A 20,844-nucleotide genomic window follows, 5' to 3' on the forward strand; every position below is an offset into this window, starting at 1 on the left:
AAAGTCATTCATCAGTTTAAAACATTCCTTTCAAGCAACAGCAGTGTGTAATTTTGCTCAGCCAGTTAGCTGAGCAAAAAAGCTCTGACCACAAAAGCGTTGACAGTCAAAATTCTGCTTGGTTTTTTTTATTTGTACTGATTGAGTTCTGGAATGCTTGATAACATTATACATGTATCTTGTGTGTGTGATTTTTCCCAAACAGATTTGTGGGGTGAGTTTTGTAGTTTTTGTCACATTCAGTGGTTTCTGACTGGACCTTATCAGCATTTTTCCCATTGGCCCTTTTACTGTGAGAATGTGCACCCAATTCACAATAAGATAACGTATCTGATTCTTCCAGCCACACTGACGAGAGAGGTACTGTGAGCAAGATAATAAGATCAGGCCAAGATGGATGACTCATTTCATTTCTCAGGTAGTCCCCCAAAAATGGGAATGTATCATGTATGGTGGGCTGCAGGGTGTCCCTTTTTTCATCATCGGCTGTTCTGTGGGAGGGGCTGTGCAAGAGCGGGCTTGCAACCGCTGCTGTGCTGTCCATTTCCCATAAACAAACTCTATTATCAAAGGCTGCCGGAAATTTCCTGGAACATCAAAGGTGCATGACTCTGTGGGGGGTGTGGGGGTGTCGCCACTGCTGGCCCACATTGACATGCAAATGACATCATACAGCAGGGACAGAATAAGGGCATCCACTGTGCTTTAGGTGGCCCACCCCCTCCCTCTCGCTCTCTCTCTCTCCCTTCTTTCTCTCTCCCTCTTATTCCCTCCTTCCCTCTCTCTCTCTTTCTCCCTTCTCTCTCTCTCTTATTCCCTCCTTCTCTCTCATTCCTTCCTTCTCTCTCTCTTTCTTTCTCTCTCTCTCTCTCTTTCATTCTCTCACTCTCTCTTTTCTCCCTCCCTTCCTGCCTTTCCGTTGCAAACGGGTAAGTGCAGAAAGCAATTTACAAAGAGATTAGAGGGAACACAATGTGACTGGCCCCCCTGGCAGGTCTCCCTCTGTCTGCAGTGCAGTTGAAAGCAACAGCCCCCAAACACTTTTGTAGAGCAATGAAAATGCTGTCAGAACCAGAATCAGCTGAGAAATCCAAACCCTAATGTCTTTCCCTGTTTCCATCAACAGGCACCCTAAATGCACACCCCTTTCAGAAACTCTTTGCAAGCCTTTCAAAATCCATAAAAATGTTGTTATAAAAGGCCCCAAAAAGTGCACTTCAGTTGAGTACTGCCAATCAAAAACATTCGGAGAGACTATTGTGGAAACAAGGCAACTGTCGCTATTGGGAAGCATTTTCCAGGACTGTTTATCCCAAACTGAAGGGACCCATAATTCATTGGGAGATGCAAGCTCTCCCTTATTAATTAAGTTAGAGGTTAGGTGGCATGTTGTCACCCTCTGAATTGAAAAAGAAAAGGTCAGACGGCTTTATCCGCTGCATCCGAGTCTGTGCCCTCTCTTTGTCAATACTGCCATCATGTGTCCTGAGGACACACAGGGGGGAGTGAGTAGGACTGGAGCAGCGTGTCGCTCATTCATTCATTCACGCATTCATTCATTCACACATCCACTCACACATTCATTTATTTATTCATTCATTCACTTCGAAAGAGGCTTCTTTCACAAAAGCACATGACCACCTGAGCTGCAGAGCTGCCTCATTAGGAGATTTTTCTGGCAGCATGCGCTCCAATGCACTAATGTAGTATTCGCCTTGGTACAAAACCATAAAGCATTCATTCATAAATCTGTTTGGCACCATAACCATATGTTCTTCTCTCTCTTTCTTTCTCTCTCTCTCTTTATGCCATATATATATATATATATATATATATATATATATGTGTGTGTGTGTGTGTGTGTGTAGATATACACATATATATACATATATAATAGTATATGTAAGTATTTGATGTATTTATGGATATATGTATACACACCCAAGTAATTACTGCAAATCACCTGCTGCAATTAACTGCCAAATAATAGAAGGGGTACACAATGCAACTGAGTCATCTCTATGCGGACAATGATATTTCACATCACATTCACCCAATTCAATTAGACCTAGTGACCTAATGTCATGCCCGTTCGTGAGCCGTGACCACAGATAAATCATACACATTCCTTGTGGACCAGTTTCCTCTTTAACTGTGAGGTTTTCTGGAAACTGGCGAGGGGTTCATGGCAATTTGTTAAAAAAAAGTGACGGAGCCCCCGCACCCCCAAATGCCTGACACAATCAGTTGTGTGAAACACTTTTGGGTTCTTGAGGAGGGTTAATTGGCTCCAAAAGAATAAATTAGTCAGATCTGTCCAGTATTCTCATTGCTGCAGTCACCATTTATTCACAGTATATGAGCCCAGCAGACAGGCTAGGGAGACAACCACCTGTTGATATTAAACAATTTTTATCATTTTGCCTGGTTTCCTTGTTTGTTCCTTGTTGTTATTGATGTCATCATGGTTTAAATACTGTTTTGATTATAAACGTACACCAGCCATAAAGAAAAAGCCATGCCATAGACAAGCAAGTTTCTTAGTTCTTGGACAAGCAAAACTATGCTGCAGATCCCTCCACAAACTGTAATTGACAGCTTTTTTCAGTAGGTTTGTTAGCATTTCTTACAACATCACATCCATGCATTCTAAATATGTTGTTCATGCCTTTCCAAAAAAGTATGCTGACATTGTGCAAGAAGTAAATTCCAAGTAAGTGCAAACTGTCAGGTCTTACCTTTCATTGTGTCAGCCGGGAGTCAGGTAATTCTCTCCTCTATCTTTTAGCTTCTCCTTTAAATGACACAACAGCAATAACGAAATGATACTGTTCCCCCTTCTTCCCCCCCCCCAACCTGTCTTTTGTTCCTTATTTTTTTTGGTCAGTAACGTCCGTGAGTGGCATAGAGAGAACGCCAGCTGGCATGGACGACAGAAATTCTCATTGGAAAAATGCTCTGGCTTTTACACAAGGTAAAAAAAGAGAGAGAGAAAAAGAGAGAGCAAGAGAGAGAGACCGAGAGAGAGAGAGAGGGACGGCAGCGATTCAGTCAGCACAGCAACATGTGGTTATAAAAAGTATCTCTCGGTCTCCCCAAGCTGTAGTTGGAAGGCTTCCGCAGACAGGGAAATGGTCCTGTGCAACAGATTACCATCCCCTTCCCCTCCCCTCTCCACTTCCAGCATCAGCACCACCCACTACCCCTGTCCGCAATCGATGACGAGAGCCCCCCATTCATGCATCCTTTTTGATAGCCAGGGATCAGGCTAAATGAAATGCAACACCATGCGTGGAGAAAAAAGGGAGAGGGAGGGTGTGTGGAGGGACATAAAGAACATCTGGGTTCTAGCCTATCATCCCTCCACACACACACACATACACACACACACACACACACACACCTTAGCCCACTCTGCCCCTGGTGATTGCAAAGCCCTTAATGTCACAGAGCTGATTCTGATGTGGGAGTTTGTCTGTGTGTGTATTTGTGACCATCGTTAGACGGATCCATCTGTTTTTCCGTGGAGGTAACCATGACGATCAACATCCAGCTCTGCTGGCTTCTTCTGAGGACATTAGATCGGTGGGAAAAAAAAGAGTCTTGGCTGGAGTCTCTGCATCCGCTTCACAATTAAATTAATATGGTCTGCCCACAAAAGTCTCCCCTGTCTCTCTCGCTCTCTCTCTCTCTCTGTACCTTTATCTCATTCTATATCTCTCTCTCACACACACACTGATCCACACACCTACCCCTCCACACACACACCCACACACAGACCTACACACACAAACACAAACACACACACTTATATACACACACCCCCACACTCACCCACATGCACACAGGCTCTGGGTTTCAAAGTACCAGGGCCTGACAGCAAGATGATAACCAGGCATGAGGTACGGCACATATTTTCTTCCTTTTATTATCGAAATCACACAGATTCTCTGGGGATGCAGTATCAGCCCACCAGCTATGCGTTAGATCGAAGCAGTACATCACACAGCCTGTGAAAATTGGTTATTGATCGTCCAGTTGATTGACAGGCTGGGATTGATGCATACATCTTTGAACCGATGGACACATTTCATTCAGATCCCTCCCTTTCTAAATGCCTGATTAGATGAAGTGGCCTGTGGGCCTATAGGGCGACACTTAGGTATGAGTTTACACAAGCATTTACTCAGTCAATACAAAACGCCCGACCAAAATAAAACTCAATTTAAAATAAAGCACCACTGCAAGAACTATCTCATTCTCAGCCTTGGCCCTCTAGTGGTGACATTAGCTACCTATCTTGGCAGGGACAGAAGGCTTGAATCCTATTGGTTAACCTACTACAGACCTACGCTAATCAACTGGTTGGACTTCAGCAGGTATTGTGATTTATTTTGAGCTTTCTACACTTAGAGATGTATGTATAATTATAGAAATTGTATAACTATAGCTATAATTTTATAGCTTTAATATTTTACTTCATTTGAAAGAATGAGCATTTTCACCTGTCGTTTTAAAATGACACCTGTCATTTTAAAATGACAGGTGAAAATTAAAAGAGTGATGTAACACTTCATGCACCAAATTTCTGGTTACACTGCAAGCACTGAAATAAAAAGAGTATTTCAATCAATACAAACTTGCACTGTTGCGTAGTGTTTAATATAATCTGGGGTCAAATGCTGGTAAAATTCATGCTGGTTCTGTAAAACTGAAGAGGGCTATTATCACTTATTCATTTCCACTAAAACACCAGTATACAGGTTTGCCACATTACTTTGAATGTCTCAGGATTTATTTATGGGCAATTTCGGATTTATCAACAACTATTTAAAACTGACCACACAATTTCCTTTAATGAGCCACAGAAGGATATATTAATATTCAAATAATCACAAATGTGTTGCCATTCATTTTTATATTTTCGTAAAGATTCAAAATATGTTTATCACAGGATGAAAAGACATTACCCAATTATCATCTTGTCAGTGGACGTGGTACCAAATGTGATATTTAAATGTCAAATATTTCAGTGTCATTTACAAGCATTTTGACATTTCAATCAAATATAACACCTTTAATCATAATCTGTATCACGTGTATCATCTTAAAATAAGCATGAAGTTGCATTGATTATTGCAGAACATACATGAGCGAACACGAAGTTAAACAATAATGGAATTTAACAGTAGACATTACTGCAAGACATGTATATTGACTCCGATAACATACTTGTGCCGTTCTTGCAAGAAATTACATGGATGTTGGCCTCTCATGCGACGCCTCGTGGGGAAATTAAAATACACGAAATATATATGAAATTATATCGTCGATGTTTCTGAATTATTTCAGGGATCAATTTGAAAGTAGTTCTTTTACGATTTGAGACTGGGACACTTGCATAGTTTATTTGGAGAAAAAGAACATCGCGGCTTTCATGGATTGAGTAACTGACTTTTATATGTATACTTTTTCACTTAACTAATTTACGCAAGAAATATATATATATATATATATATATATATATATATATATATATATGCGGGCGCCTGTCAGGCACGGTACTTCCCATTTCCCATGAAAAGTAGGAACCCTTTACTTTCTACGTTTCTGGCCGGTGAGTAATAGGTGCGTACAGCAGCTGCGCAACTTCTTTTCCTGTCACGGCATTGTGGTGAGAGGCGTCTGTGAAGAAGCACGTTCGGGTAGTTTTATTAAAATTTGCCTAAATAAAGAACTCTCCATATTAACAACTCAACGAACAAAAAAGGATGGCTACCGACTCATGGGCCCTTGCTGTGGACGAACAAGAAGCTGCCGCCGAATCGGTAACGTTGTGTGTTTAGATAGCAAGCATCACATAGCTAACGTTAGCAACACTGCTATCTAGCTATACTAGCTTGCGAGAAAACGAAAGAGACTGGGCCTCGGCGATGCACAAACAAAAGAACCACAATCCATTAAAAAATTCAGTTCCTCTACATTGTGGCTGTTGACTCTGGATCGATGCTGGTGGCAATCTGATAGTTGTCACCACCGCCATTTGGTTTTAACAAATGACATTTTATGCTAACCATAGTTTAGCTACCTTATCTTGCTAACAACCTATGTTAGCCAATGCTAGTCAATTAGCCTACTCAGTATGTCATATGGAAAGTCAGCTAGCTAACGACAGGTACTCCGCCCGCCAGTTTCTGACTTGCTACATAAGATTTTAGCAGCAAGCTACTTTGTTTTTGGCTAGCTAGTTAGCTATTAAGGCTACTTTTCAGTAATGGATGCTCGTGACATGCAGACCGGTGATTTGCCAGGAAGCAGATTTTGTTAGCTAGTTGCCAAACTAAGTTGCCGCCCAGCAAGTTTTTTCCACACAAGCTAGGTCATGTGCAGATGTAAGAGAACAGTGATTTAGTAATCCTGGCTAATGTTATTAACAAGCAAGTTAGCGAGCCAACCAAATGTCTTTAACCAAATGAAACTGTAAGCGTGCCAATGTGCTGGATAACTAGTTAAGTAGCTGGCTGCTCACCACATCATTTTACATAAGTAATCACGCCAGCGTTGCAAACAGTCAAGCTAGCTGTAGGATCAAATCACTGGCAACAACCAGCTAGTGCAACGTAGCTAACTTGGTTGTTACCGATGGTGATCTGATTAACTATGTGGATACTATATGTTCTTGTCACAACTCGTCAAAGTGACGTTAACTGGTTAGCTAGCTGTTCGCTTGAGAGTATTGTTTTAGCTGCTTTTTGCCTAGTAATATTTTAATTTGGTAGCAAAATATTAATGTTGAACATGGTTGTTTGTGCCGCTGTACTATGCAGTAGTAGCTACATTTTCCTAAACAGGAGCCCCGTTCTGGGCCTGTAATGCAGTTGCTGAACACTTGTATTCATACCACCCCTGCCTAGTATATCAGAATGTATTGGTTAACGCCACTACTGAAGATAACAAATAGAACGAAAACGGGGGCACCTGAAGAGTAGTATTTATATGTACAAATTCACCACTGCTAGGCCAGTCTGACGTTTCAGCTCAAAACGTTAAAACATTGCTGAACCACAGTATTTCGTTTTACCCTGATTTTCACTTCACTCTCCCCCATGTTTTCATAACAGCTTGGTGGCCTGCAAATAAAAGAAAAAGACGAGACGTCAAAAGCTGAAGCAAACGGTAAATCAGTCATTTCTTTCAGTAACAGTAGAAAATAACAGTCCATTGCATGCCCACGTAAGGCATGCAGAGATGTACAACTATGTTGTAAAAAAAAAAAAGATACAATAACATGGCTTGGGAATGGAATGTGTGAAGACATAAGAATGTTGGATCATTCATGCACTACATTAACCAGAAGACTCAATGAAACTACTGTAAATGCAGTGTTATAGATTGAAGGTTGTATTCGCCCCAAATACTCACTAAGAGAGCTGTTGTTTTTGCAGGAACAGCAAAGACAGAGGAGGATGGCGACAAACCAGATGAAGATGACAAAGGTGGATATCGTCAGTTTTTTTTGTTGTTTTGTTTTTTTGCTGAATTTGCTGTCAAAATCTTTTTTTTTTCCAGATTGTGACTACAAATTCATTTTCATTTACACATAGAAGTCCAGAGACTGCTGTCCTGGATGTAGTTATTCTAGAAGATTGGGTACAGTTTAATTTCTTTGAACAAAAATAAAATAAAAAAAAAAAAAACTATACCAAAATGTTAAAAGTAGGTTTGTGCAGGGGCATTCCACATTTAGAAGTGTTTCAACATTCTGTAATATCACTGTCACTTGCAGGATTTCCCAAAATGTAAATGCTCTGTCACACCATGTGCAAGTCACTAACACTGGCTTCAATATTTCAGAGGACAAAGCGGCGCAGTCCCTATTGAACAAGCTAATCCGCAGTAACCTCGTCAACACCACCAATCAAGTAGAAGTTTTACAGAGAGACCCCAACTCTCCACTCTACTCTGTGAAGTCATTCGAAGAGCTAAGACTGTGAGTCCACCTCCCTGATGCATATGTGTGGGAACGAGAAGGGGTTCAAGAAAAGATTGGGAATATTCAATTTTGTGAAGGCATTCTAAATTACAAGAGGAGACAAACTTCTGCTCCCTAGGGTGGGAAGAACAATGCCACATAGTTCCCATTTACCGCAGTACTTCCTTTTACTGGTCGAATGCTGTTTAATTTTTCATCAGCTTTAAACTAAATAAATTTTGTGAGAGAGGATATTATAGTAGTATTCAAATTTCAAAAAACAGAGTGCTAAACTGACATTTACCAGTATCATTCTGTTGTTGTAATTGGTGGAGGTTCCGATTACCATTATGCCATAATCCCTGTCCCCTTATCAATATTATTAGTAAGTATTATAAGTTCCGTGTAGAATCGAGCATGGTTCTCAGTGTTGGGTCTGCAGTGACTCAGTTTGCATGTACATAACATACAGAGCATAATGATGCAATCAGTACTTTGACGACAGTCAATGTTTTAATTTACTGAATATATTATTCTTTCTTGATTACTAGGCGTCTGAACCGAAGAGCATAAAAGCACTGCACTGATGAGACCGGGCCATTCAGGCCATCTTAACTCGTCATTTTGCCCGTATCTAAAATTATAGTAAAACCTGAAACCTTCTGGTCCATTTCTCCATTGTCATATTATTAAATGAAATACCTGTCCCCACAAAGTCTTGGCAACACTCATCTCAGTCTTTTACAGGGTGAAATGGGCTTTCACACTCACTTAATCAGTGGTTAGTGTTCACAGAGAAAGCAGTCCAGCATCTCTTCTTCTAATGGCCCCGTTCAGCAGCAGTGATCACACAGGTGCAAAAGGATGCCTCTGTGGAAACGAAAGTGCTGGACCTCTCTTCCTATCCCAGTTTGGTGATTATAGTGCTTTTCTCATGCCGTTCACAGGAAACCCCAGCTGCTTCAGGGTGTGTATGCCATGGGCTTCAACAGACCCTCCAAAATCCAAGAGAATGCCTTGCCCATGATGCTTGCAGAACCGTGAGTACACACTTGCAGGGCTCATTGGCTGATGGATTGGCCCACAGCTGGCACAAAAAAAGATGGAGATGATCTTTTTTTGACCTATCATTGTGTATGGCATAGTCTTGCCCAGCACAAGATGGACAGTAATCAGTGGTCGTTTGACAAACTGCTTTCCTCATTAAAAGAGGGAATCAAGCCATTATATAAATAGTAATTGCCAAGAGTACAATGCTATACCGTAAGAACCGTAGCTATGAAAGAATAAGACTGTAGCTGAAAAAATGCTAGATGAGGGAAAATCCATGAGCCTTTCTCTTTGTCCCTGTATTTAAGGTCAACCCTGGAAGCACACTCATAGGGAGAAGTGAAGTGACCCTCAATGAGCTGTGGTTGTCATGTGGAAATGCATCTCTCTAACCTGTGTTTGTTCTGCTTGCAGCCCACAGAATCTGATTGCCCAGTCCCAGTCTGGCACAGGTAAAACCGCTGCCTTTGTCCTGGCTATGCTGAGTCACGTGGACCCCGCCCATAAGTGGCCTCAGGTGAGCGGCTTCCTTATCACAATCAGACGTGGGGTGGTGCTGAGGGCATGCCGTGCAGTGTCAGGAAGGTTTGTGTTCAAATCGCCACACTGCAGACTTGTAACATAGTGCTGCAGTTGCTCCAGTTCTGTAAGCAGTATTAAAGGTTGTAAGAAAAGTGAGGATTCTGCTAAGCTACTACTTGATGTTTTGTACAGTTTGAAAAAAGTTGAAAGGTTCAGCACTTTCGTGCAGAAATGCTGCTCGGAATGGCCACATCCTCAGCGTATGCAGTTAGTTGTCCATCTCTCTCGGTAGAGCAAAGCTTTTTGAGTATGAAAACTAAGCCTTTGTTCTGTGCCGTTTCCTCTCTGCCCTCAGTGTCTGTGTGTCTCCCCCACCTACGAGCTAGCCTTACAGACCGGCAAGGTCATCGAGCAGATGGGGAAGTTTTACCCGGAAGTCAGACTGGCCTATGCCATCCGAGGCAACAAATGTGAGTGCCAAAGAATGGGTGGTAGGGAGATTGCATCATCTTTTGCGTTCTATTAAAACACTCATGTAGTTAAATTACACACAGGTATGTGACCATAAGAGGTCTGGTGGTTACATGTCATGATATGAGCAAGATGACAAAAATACATTTTTGCTGACACTTACTGTACATATAGGATGATTATGAACTGCAAAGGAGGAGTAGGGTGACACTGAGCCTGGCAGTCTGTAGCGAAGGGCAAGACCGGCCTCGAACCCGGGTCTACGGGGTCCCAAACCTGCAGCTTGACCGCAACGCCAAAGAGCCAGGCTCGTTGGTATGGCAGTCAGAGCACATACTCAACTGTAGTGACAGCACTCTGTCACACTGCCCTCCCCTTCGGGAAGCGCACCAAGGAGTCCCTCCCGCATTCCCCCACCGTACTTCTCCCATCCCAGGGCACCCCACTCACTGGTGCTTCACCCATCTTTGGGGTCCCTCACACTGGGGTGTACCTAACCTGGGGGTCCCTCATACGGCTCACACATTGGGCATGCCTCTGATGGCCCCACGGCAAGCCATCCCGCTTCTGACACCATATGTAGCGAAGGGCGAGAGCAGTCACCCCACCCGGCCTCGAACCCGGGTCTACAGGGTGCCAAACCTGCAGATTGACCGCAACACCAAAGAGCCAGGCTCGTTGGTGTGGCGGTCAGAGCTCATACTCAACTGTAGTGACAGCACTATGTCACACAGTGACATGGAAACACAGGTTGTGGACGGCCAGGTGTGCATGTAGCAGCAGTGAAGGTGAGGATGGGAGTGTGTGATGCGTCTCTGTGTATCCAGTGGAGCGAGGGATGAAGATCCAGGAGCAGATCGTCATCGGGACCCCCGGCACGGTGCTGGACTGGTGCCTCAAGCTCAAGTTCATCGACCCCAAGAAGATCAAGGTGTTCGTGCTGGATGAGGCCGACGTCATGATCGCCACCCAGGGCCACCAGGACCAGAGCATCCGCATCCAGAGGTGGGGGCGCCCACAAGCTCCATATCACATGACAGGACACTGGACTGCAATTTTCACATGTGCACAAGGGCGCTTCTCAAAAGCATCATTCTCAAAGCATCAATTAATTCATCACTAATGTATGCCATCTGTTTGATATGTCCATGGGGATATTTTAGTTTTGGTCTGAAGATAGATTTCATCTGAAAAGAAGAAATAATTTGCTCATAAATGTAAGAAAGACAGTGAATTTATGATGATGTTCTGAAACATCAGAAGGTGTCTGCATGCAGCCGGGGTGAAAGGAGAGACTGCTTTGTGTTTTGCAGCTTTGTGTTGCGGTCCGCACCGCTATAGAGGTTTCACTGCTTTGCCTCCTGCAGGATGCTGCCCAAGGACTGCCAGATGCTGCTGTTCTCGGCCACCTTTGAGGACTCGGTGTGGAGGTTCGCCCAGCGGATCGTGCCCGACCCCAACATCATCAAGCTGAAGCGCGAGGAGGAGACCCTGGACACCATCAAGCAGTACTACGTGCTGTGCAACAACAAGGAGGAGAAGTTCACGGCGCTCTGCAACATCTACGGAGCCATCACCATCGCCCAGGCCATGATATTCTGCCACGTGAGTTCATACCTCTGAGATTAAAAGCAGGCGGACGCCCATTTAAAACCTGATTTAAAGTGGTGGAATTTGTTGAAAAAAGCCATTAATACTGTTATGCTGTTGTATGGGAGCTCCGTTGTTGGTCAGGATGGATGAATGCTGTGTCTTGTATTAGGCCTGCAGTGTACAGGGTCTTGATGGCCTCGTGGATAGCTCCACTGGCTGAATGCTGCTCCTCTGTTGCAGCATCATGCTGTATTCACATATGCTTGTGATTGTGCTAAATACAGCCTTTTCATTCATTAAGAACTGTTGGAGTAGTTTTCCGTATTTGAATTCCAAGTTGTAATAAACTTGGGTAAAACTCTGTAACCTGTGTTTCCCGATTTCCCCCTTTGATATGTGACCTACAAATTTTCACCTCTCCCCCAAGAAACTGGTAGCCTAAGCAAAGGCAAGGAGCGATTTGGTGTTCTGATGCTCAGAGACTGGTATCTCAAAGCTTCTACTGTCAGAGTACCACTGATGTCTTTATTTATATACTATCAAACCTGGTTTATATGGATGTTTTCTTGTTTTTAATACCACAGAATTTCATTCTTGGAGTTAGACCTGAACAGGGTCTTTCACAAAGTGGAGGATAAACATATAATGTTTGTGGTTGATCTGTCAGTTAAGGAAATCGGCATCATCATCAAATCAGTTATGCATTTCCCATGATCCCTTGTGCACTTCATTCAGAAGTGGGTGACGTCGGTGTAACTGGTATAATACAATTCACTTCAACTTACATGAAAAGGATCCACTATATTCAATGTATGTAAACACTTCTGTGTTTATGAGTGATATGACATGCCCAATTCATATTTTAAATATGCCCCAACCTTGTTTCCTCTAATCTGAAGGCCTGTGTGAAGGGTGCTGATGTTTGCAGGCGAGTTTCTCACGTCAGTGCTTCCTCCATGTAGACTCGGAAGACAGCAGGCTGGCTGGCTGGAGAGTTGTCCAGAGAGGGCCACCAAGTGGCGCTGCTGAGTGGGGAGATGGTGGTGGAGCAGAGAGCTGCAGTCATCGAGCGCTTCCGAGAGGGCAAGGAGAAAGTGTTGGTCACCACCAACGTATGCGCCAGAGGTAATGACAGAAAGTTGCACACATTTTTCAGCCCATGTAAATTTGTCTCGATGTCCAGGCTTGCTAGTTCTTTAGCAATTTTGATACGTTTCTTGGAAATGTTACGAAGTGACAAGCCATACACACTACCTTTCGTGTAATAAGTCCAACCTAAGACTAACCCACGGTTTGATATTAAGTAATTTAATATTTGCTGATTTTCTTAAATGAATTGCTTTATGTTTTTAACAATATGCTGATGACAGATGTAACCACGATTCCCTAACACACCTTCCAGAAAAAGAGTGCAACATGCCCATCAAGAAACACTGATGTAATGGAGTGCTGAGGCAGTGGAGATGGACCGGCATGCTCCATCTTTAACACCCTCTGTTGGTTCGACTTCCAGGAATTGACGTGGAGCAGGTGTCTGTGGTGATTAACTTTGACCTCCCGGTGGACAAAGATGGAAACCCCGACAACGAGACCTACCTGCACAGGATCGGCCGCACAGGCCGGTTTGGCAAGAGGGGGCTTGCGATCAACATGGTGGACAGCAAACACAGTATGAATATCCTCAACCGGATCCAGGAACATTTTAGTAAGTCTTGTAAATCGCATAAAACTGACTTCCCTGTTCACAAAATATCTACAGAAACAAGCTTGTAAACAGACCATATGTAGACCATATTGTATTCCATTTCTTAATGAGGGTTCTGTGTGATGAAACATTTAATGTAATGTGTGGTATGGTTTTTTTTTTGGTTGTTTTTTTAACTATCCAATTTCTCCCCCTCGCTAGACAAGAAAATAGAGAAATTGGATACAGATGACCTTGATGAAATTGAGAAAATCGCCAACTGAGGATCTTGAAGCCACTTGGCCCTGCCCACTACTACTCACCAATGGGAATACTTTTCTGCAGATGTTGGACTAAGTTACCTCATATCAGATTTTTGCAGTTGGACTGAAAGTAACTGTAGGGAATTATTTTATTTTGGAAACAATGACAAAAACTTAAGTAGAAGGAATGTTTACATGAAGATGCTACAATTAGGTCTTAGCCTAGCCTTAAAAGAAAAGTGTTTTAAACTTCAGGTCACTAACTAAATGCCAAATAGATTCAATTCTGAGTGAGCAAGATATTTTGGGTTAGGGTTGATTTTTTTTTTTTTGGTTTTCTTATTTTCCTTGGTTTTAACTGAGTGACCACAGATGATGAGAGCTGTTCTTGAGTCCTGTGTCTGATGATCTATTGTCTATTGATCGGTCATCAGTGGACTCTTGGAGGACATTTCTGTGTGCGCAGCTGGTCACAGACAACAGTATCACATAAAAAAAAAAGTTTGCATTAGCCAAAGTCATAAAAACTAATTTGTTGTTGTTTTGACACTCCCAGGAAATAAATTAAGGATATGTCTTATTTTTTCAAAAACTGAAGCAGATTGTCAATATGAGGACAAATACTTGGAGAGAACTTCAGCAAACTGGGAAACTGGAAAAAAAGATTGAAGAGTCTGAGATGTTTTTCAAAAATGGCTCTCAATGTTTTTGAAGCCCTCATGCTCTTGAAGGACGAGCATCCACAATCCCAGTTCATACTTGAAATAGCTCAATAGGAGATAAAATTCATAAGCTTCTAATGCAAGGGAAGCTTGGGGTGATTGATGTTTTTTTTCTTCTTCTTCATATAGTGTGGCGAGGCAAAATGTTGCATGGCACTAACAAAGCAAAGCGTTTGCTTGTTTTGAGTTCAATTCATTAGGCCTAATCAAATGGTAGACTTCGGCCACTATGTGAATCTGTCTGATGCTTAATCTAATTCTGCAGCAACAATCAAAACGATTCTCTGGCACTCTTAGCTGGTTTCACGTCTGTCAGATTAATATGATTGATCAGTTTTCCTCATAAAGTCAGATTTGCACATCAGTGCAACAGCACACCACACAGAAACATAAACTATGCAGTTCTGAATCGCTGACACACCTAGAAATGGAGGTTATGGCCATGGCTGTCTTAGTAAATGGCACCAATTAATAAAACATTCCTTTCGCTTCATATTTCATAGGTGAATCAGGATCGTACTTTAATCCTAACTACTTTCAGCTGAAGATGGTGGGGGACAATTGCTTCATAACAATAGCAAATAATATAAAATTAATTTCTGCAAAGACTCTTAAATTTTCATGCATAGCACCTTTTTTTCTGATGTGGTTGGTGTGCATGGTGGAGGAACTTAAAAGGGGAAGGTGTTTCTCTGGTTTTTGAAAGCTACATTCAATTCAGTTTGTTCAGTTTTACTCTCATAAGATCGCTTCAGATTGACAGGACAGTTTTTGTTCCGCTAACAATTGTGGAATTGTATTTTTTTCTTGTAATATTGGCTAGCAAATTCTGTTCAAAGACAGGAACACAGACACTTTTACCAAGTAAAAATAGGAGTATAAAAATGTACAGTATGAGAAAATAATACCTAAAATGTTAGGAAGTGCACCCTATTTCGCTGATTTGGGGGGAAAAAGGCTTTACTGAACAAAATGCCATCAATTCGTGTTACAATTTTATTTTTTACTGCGGTGTGTATGCATTTCATTTGGTCTGTAATTGGATACCTACTGTATTTATCAGATGTTATGAGAGTGCTTGAGTGAAATTAGTTTTAAAAGCCTATCTTTACCATAGCTATGAAACCCATAAACAGCAGCTCTTATAGTACTTTTCACTCACACTTGCTGCCTTTATGGTTTTATGGTTATTTCTAAATCATATTTGTTGTAATAAAGAATATCTACTCATGGACAGATTTTTTTACTGTCTTTTCTTATTTTGAGGTAGTGTACTTGCATAGGAGGATTTGGTTAGTTGTTTCTGAAGGTTTTGGTCTCCCTTTCAGTGGAGCAGATTATGCCTGTCTTGTGATAAATAAATAAAACCAGCTAGAATTTGCCTGAGAGATTTTTATCCGTTCTCTCAGTTAGCACTGCTATATCTGTATGGCCCTTCATGTTGAATTCAGACCAGCCATATGAGTAAGTACAGGGTGGCCACAAAGTTCCAATCTATTTCTGTGAAAATGTATTTATTTCAACACAAAATTATGTATAATTAAGTTACACTGTTGCTCCTCATGGGTTACACTTTGAACTGAAATAAGAAGAATGTAAACACTTGCATGTAATTTTTAAAGAACTAGTTGTTCAACCAAATATTTTGAGACACTTAATATTTGACCGCCCTGTATATAGTGGAATCATTGCTTGCATTGACTTGCCTTTTAAGGGTCGTCTTCAAAAAGGTGAATCTGAAATACAGCTGAACCCAGCCTATGCGTAACATTTCACTTATATTTTAATATATTGGTATATACGTATCTCTCCTGTTCTACCCCAAAATGAATCAGTTACTACTTTATGATTTTTTGAACAATTTTGTGTTAAAAAAAAAACAATTCAGTAAAATTGGTCTAACACTTCTGCAAGGAACTAATATAAGATACAGTTAAATAATTTTTCCATAGTGACATTTTAAAATTTCTGTGGTGGGTAAAATGGTTTTTAGCAAACGTGCATTTTTCATAAAAAACTACATGAAACGACTCAATTTACCAGCTTTGAATCACATGCCCTCTTAAAAATCTTTAACCACAAAATAGTTTTGAGTGGATAATAAGTCTGAATGCAAAACAACAACTTCTGAACAATTGAACAATGGAAAACCCCTGATAAGACTGCAATGGAAAACTATTAGAAAGCTAGGAATAGTCATTTGTTACATAAGGTGCACATTGGTATGATCAACAATTATTAGTTTTTCAACATTTTTAGGAAAATGCGAAGTTCATTTCTACAACTTCATTTTAATATTGTGAAAAATATGCTTAAATATCAAGAAAATGTAAGTTCTTACAATCCCAGTCTTCTGTTTACAATATATGGTCTTCATTATTAAACTGAGAAAAGCCGCATTCAACCAAAGGTCCCCTGGTTATGTTTTGTAAAATTAAACACTGACTCATTTTGTCATCTTACAAATTATTCATGGTGAAGCATATTGCAGGCATATTGTTGGTTTAGCAAAATGTAGAAAAGATTTTTATACACTGATTGGGTGACAACTCATCTATACATCCAACTCAGACAGCGATGTTGAAATTATAAAAAAAAGGCCCTTTTTTCACCCCCCATGACAAAACAGAACGTAAGGTGCTCAAATTAGTATCCCTTGCATTTTCCATTGAGAAAATTTTGAGAGCATCTGAGCCCCTGGTGTATTTGCACACTAGTCTGTAGGGCCATGTTTACGCAGAGTCTGTGGAGCCATCCTCCTCTTTGGAGATGCACAGGACCGACCTGTTCTGGATACCACACTGGGCCAAAGTCATGCTCAGGTCCGTGAAGCTCCTGCGAGGGACCTCCATGGTCTCGATGACGCCCCGCCCGTACTTTGCACCATGTCTCACCTCCGCAGCAGCCAGCACTGCCTGCAGCGTGTCAGTGGGCAGGAAATGATGCTGGAACCTCTTCCCGCACGGAGACCGGATGGCTAGCAGGAGGCTAAGCTGGTCGCCGGAGGGGGCCGCTGTGAGGATGCCAGCCTCCGCAGGCTCACCCCCGGGGCCAGGTGGGTGAGGGGTCTTCCTGTTTGGCACCACTGACGAGCTGGCTATCTCTGTGCTGCTCTGTGAGGCAGCCCGGGTGCGGAAGAAGGTGAGGTGCTGCTCCCGGTGGCCACGCCGGGCCTGCACAATAAGGTTGTCGGAGAGGCTCAGCCTGGAGGTCTTCTCCTCCATGCGGCGGAAGGCCTCGTCTTCCAACGGCTTCCTCTCGATGGAGGGGAGCACCCTGTACCTGTTGAGGGACAGCGCCGGCGGGGGCGGGACGTTCTGCAGGAGCTCCGCCACCTCATCAGTGCTCATCACGCTGCTCTGCCTCAGCAAAGGGTGGGATCGGGCGGAGCGGTCCGGCCTGTCAGGCCCCACCGAGGGCGGCCGCGGGGTGACAGGGGGGTTGCGGTAGCCGCTGACGTCGGCGCTTTTGGCATGGCTCAGGGTGGGCCTGCAGCGCCCCTTGGAGGACTTTGGTCTTGTCACATGCATTCCTGACAAAGTGCTTCTCCACGAAGGCGGCCGAGGTTCCTTACAGTTGAACTCTGAGAAGGCCTTTCAGAAATCGAAATGGCTGCCATCTCATCCTTTTAAATCTGAAGATGGACACACATGGATTTCGTCACACACTCCCAAAAGCAGACCTCATGACATGACATCAACCATGAAACAATGTATATGAGCAAAATGTGAGCAACAGCTTTTCAGTATAATAAAATTGATCTTGAAAACAACCTAGGTATAAGATGGCTGGACCTCTGCAAGCTGAGACAACAAAGCTTTTTCAGAGTTTTGAGGTGTGTCACATTAGAGGGAATGGGAATTGCAGTCTCCTGTCTCACACCCCACTGTTGGTTGGCAGTCAGTCACTTCTCCCTAGAGGTTTCACAGTGAGGAACCACTTTGCAGCTTTAGCTCCCCCAGTGATAGCAGGAACTGGGCACTCACTTTCTACCAACCTGTGGAGACCAGTTTTGTCTGTACCTGGATACCCCCCTACATAGAGATGGCCTGAAATGGCTGGTTGGACTCTGCCTCTTATGATTTTGACTACTGTTTTAACTAAGAGATCCTAGCTGTAACTATTAGATCCTAACTGGAAGAAGTAGCCTCTGATGCATTCTTGTGTCTCATTAGTGAGGCTCCATCAGCAGTGAATGGAAGTAATATGATTTGCCACTAGAGGACAAAAGGGACAGCAAAAAAGTCACAGCAATTGTTCAGATTTTGTTTACCCTACTAACGGCCTACTACTAGACAGACCGTTGCTAACAACTGCGATTAGATTAGAATGCGCATATTTTTTACTTTCATTTTTGGTAACCTCGATTTGTTGCCATTGCATAATTAGGTTGTTGCTTGTAGTTTAACGTTATGCCTGCTATGCATGTGCTTGTTCGTCGTGTTATTTCTGCTCTGCACTTTTACCATGTTGTTTATATGGTTAGCAAATACATAACAGCTAATTCAGCAGTTTAACTCAGTACATTGCGAGAAGCAGATTGTAGTATGTTGAATTATTTTTGCCTCTTTTTTATACAGCAATGTCCTATATTTTCATTAAAATGAACTTTTCATGTTCATCGGTGAGCGCTGCATTTCGATAAAATGAACTCTACAGTGTTACCTCAACAACTTTGCTTTCTGATTTTTTTTCTTTTCTTTTCTTTTCAAAGTATGTGTACAGTGTAAGCTATAGAGTCATTTAGTACCACATTTTTGTCGTTTGATTATTTGTTACGTGTTTGTACTGTTAGTTGCATCTACTGTATAGCAATTCTTTGCATAGCCTACTCAGCTAGCTAGTATTAACAGTGGGGGACAACTCCATATTTAGCTTGCTAGTTTACAGCAAGGTACAGTGGGAGCGCGGTCATTGTTTTTCTTCCCTACGAAATACTGCGCGGAACGTCGAACAACCGAACCGTGCCTAGTGCAAAATGTTTGCTGCTCAAAACAGACAGGCAGATATAATTTATATTTGCCGAAAACCATGTCCAACAAAACGTAGCCAATTTTAGCAATTGTAAAACAGACTGGATGGCACATACGGGGTAAACTATCATTTAATCTGCAGATACCTGGACTGATAATTGTAACAAAAAAAAAATCCATATCCTTGGGGTACTCAGAAAGCTGCAGCCAAGCTGCTCACAATACACGGTTCCAGTATTAGCTAGTAGCCAGTTAATTATGTAGCCAAAGCACAATTTTTCAATGCATCGCTTCCCTGGCAAGGATGTTGCATTTTAAAAATGAGCAAAGGATAGTAAATACAGACTGTACTGAGCAAATATAAGCACAACGTAATTGACTGTACCTTGCATGCCAGCTGAATAGCGCTGGGGTTCCACATTTATGCTAATCAATTCATTTGTTTTGCAGCTTGACGATTAGTGGGGTGCATTTTAAGCGTCACTCAAGTTACCAACACAGCCACGTTGCCTTGACAACCCAGCTAGTGCGTCAGCGCTAGAGCTCTTGAACATATGCAGCAGCATGTTGCCGCTTCTAGTGGAAAGCTATTCTCTTTTGGGAATAAAATAAATGGTGGATATTTTGTCATTTGTCAGTTTAAATGTTTCCAAATTGTTGCCACATATAGTGACACGTTGTCCAGTTAGTGCTGCACATTAAACCGAAATGGCATGCGAAGTGAAATATTGAATTATGCATTGATGTGATTGTACTTCAAATAGTATGAGCCTCTGGTATGTTTTTTATTACAGGTCGTCACACAAAAATGTAATTAGAAAAGAATACATTTAACACCCTTCTCCTAAGTTAACACCAGCTAAAAATCCAACAGCCAAAAACTGTGTCTTGTTTAAAATACTGCAGACCTACGCATCGTATCGTGATCGCTCGCCATACTTTAAACACAGGGAAATAAATCGTTTTAGTTAAAAAATATCAATGAATGATTCTTCCACATTTCAAACACTTGTAATTCAAATACGAAATACTTAAAATATGTCAGAAGTTAAAAAAGCAAAAACAGTTGTTCTTTTTTGATATATTGATATTTTTAATTCTTATTGCTGGCTAGTGAACAGCCAGGTTTCAACCTGGCATTTTTGTTAAAATGGTATGTGATCCTGTAAAATAAGACACCACAGCAAAACAACTGTCTACTCTGTGTAAAGTAAAAATCATATAATACAAACTTACATTCATTGTGAGAAAAATAATACAAAGAAAAAACAGCACACTGATGCAAATGGAGCAGTACAGACTCAGTTACACTTGAGTTTTGGTTCAGTTCTATCAATGTATATAATCACATGCATCAGTTCAAGCCAGAACCCAACTGGAACACAGTATTGCACTGACATGATACAGTCTGCTACAGTAGCCTCCAAACTGGACTGTAAATTGTGAGGCTTTCTGCAGTTATTCCAATGGAGGGATGACCTGAGGATTGAAAGATGATTAATTACTTCTAAATAAAATGGGTTATGCAGTGTTTTGCACTGCTTCAACGAACATTTTGAATACACTGAGTACAAACATCGACTAGTTTACCAGT

The 20,844-nt window shown here is 41.9% G+C and overlaps 2 protein-coding genes across 2 annotated transcripts; one reads left to right on the top strand and one right to left on the bottom strand.

Annotated features, from left to right (window-relative positions):
• The first annotated feature begins 5,670 nt into the window (after positions 1-5,670).
• zgc:193690 (ATP-dependent RNA helicase DDX19A) lies at positions 5,671-15,752 on the top strand. Its single transcript, XM_036533585.1, has 12 exons — positions 5,671-5,828; positions 7,122-7,176; positions 7,446-7,496; positions 7,855-7,990; positions 8,920-9,012; positions 9,437-9,539; positions 9,900-10,014; positions 10,843-11,020; positions 11,383-11,620; positions 12,571-12,733; positions 13,122-13,313; positions 13,515-15,752. The coding sequence occupies exons 1-12, from the start codon at positions 5,772-5,774 to the stop codon at positions 13,574-13,576; spliced, it is 1,443 nt and encodes a 480-aa protein (XP_036389478.1). The 5' UTR covers positions 5,671-5,771; the 3' UTR covers positions 13,577-15,752.
• Positions 15,753-16,676: 924 nt separating this feature from the next.
• ubxn10 (UBX domain protein 10) lies at positions 16,677-19,723 on the bottom strand. Its single transcript, XM_036534368.1, has 2 exons — positions 19,636-19,723; positions 16,677-17,911 (listed from the first exon to the last, which is right to left on the bottom strand). The coding sequence occupies exon 2, from the start codon at positions 17,805-17,807 to the stop codon at positions 17,010-17,012; it is 798 nt and encodes a 265-aa protein (XP_036390261.1). The 5' UTR covers positions 17,808-17,911; positions 19,636-19,723; the 3' UTR covers positions 16,677-17,009.
• Positions 19,724-20,844: the final 1,121 nt, after the last annotated feature.

The sequence above is a fragment of the Megalops cyprinoides genome, chromosome 7 (assembly GCF_013368585.1).
Source record: "Megalops cyprinoides isolate fMegCyp1 chromosome 7, fMegCyp1.pri, whole genome shotgun sequence".
In the NCBI taxonomy this organism is placed as follows: Eukaryota; Metazoa; Chordata; class Actinopteri; order Elopiformes; family Megalopidae; genus Megalops; species Megalops cyprinoides.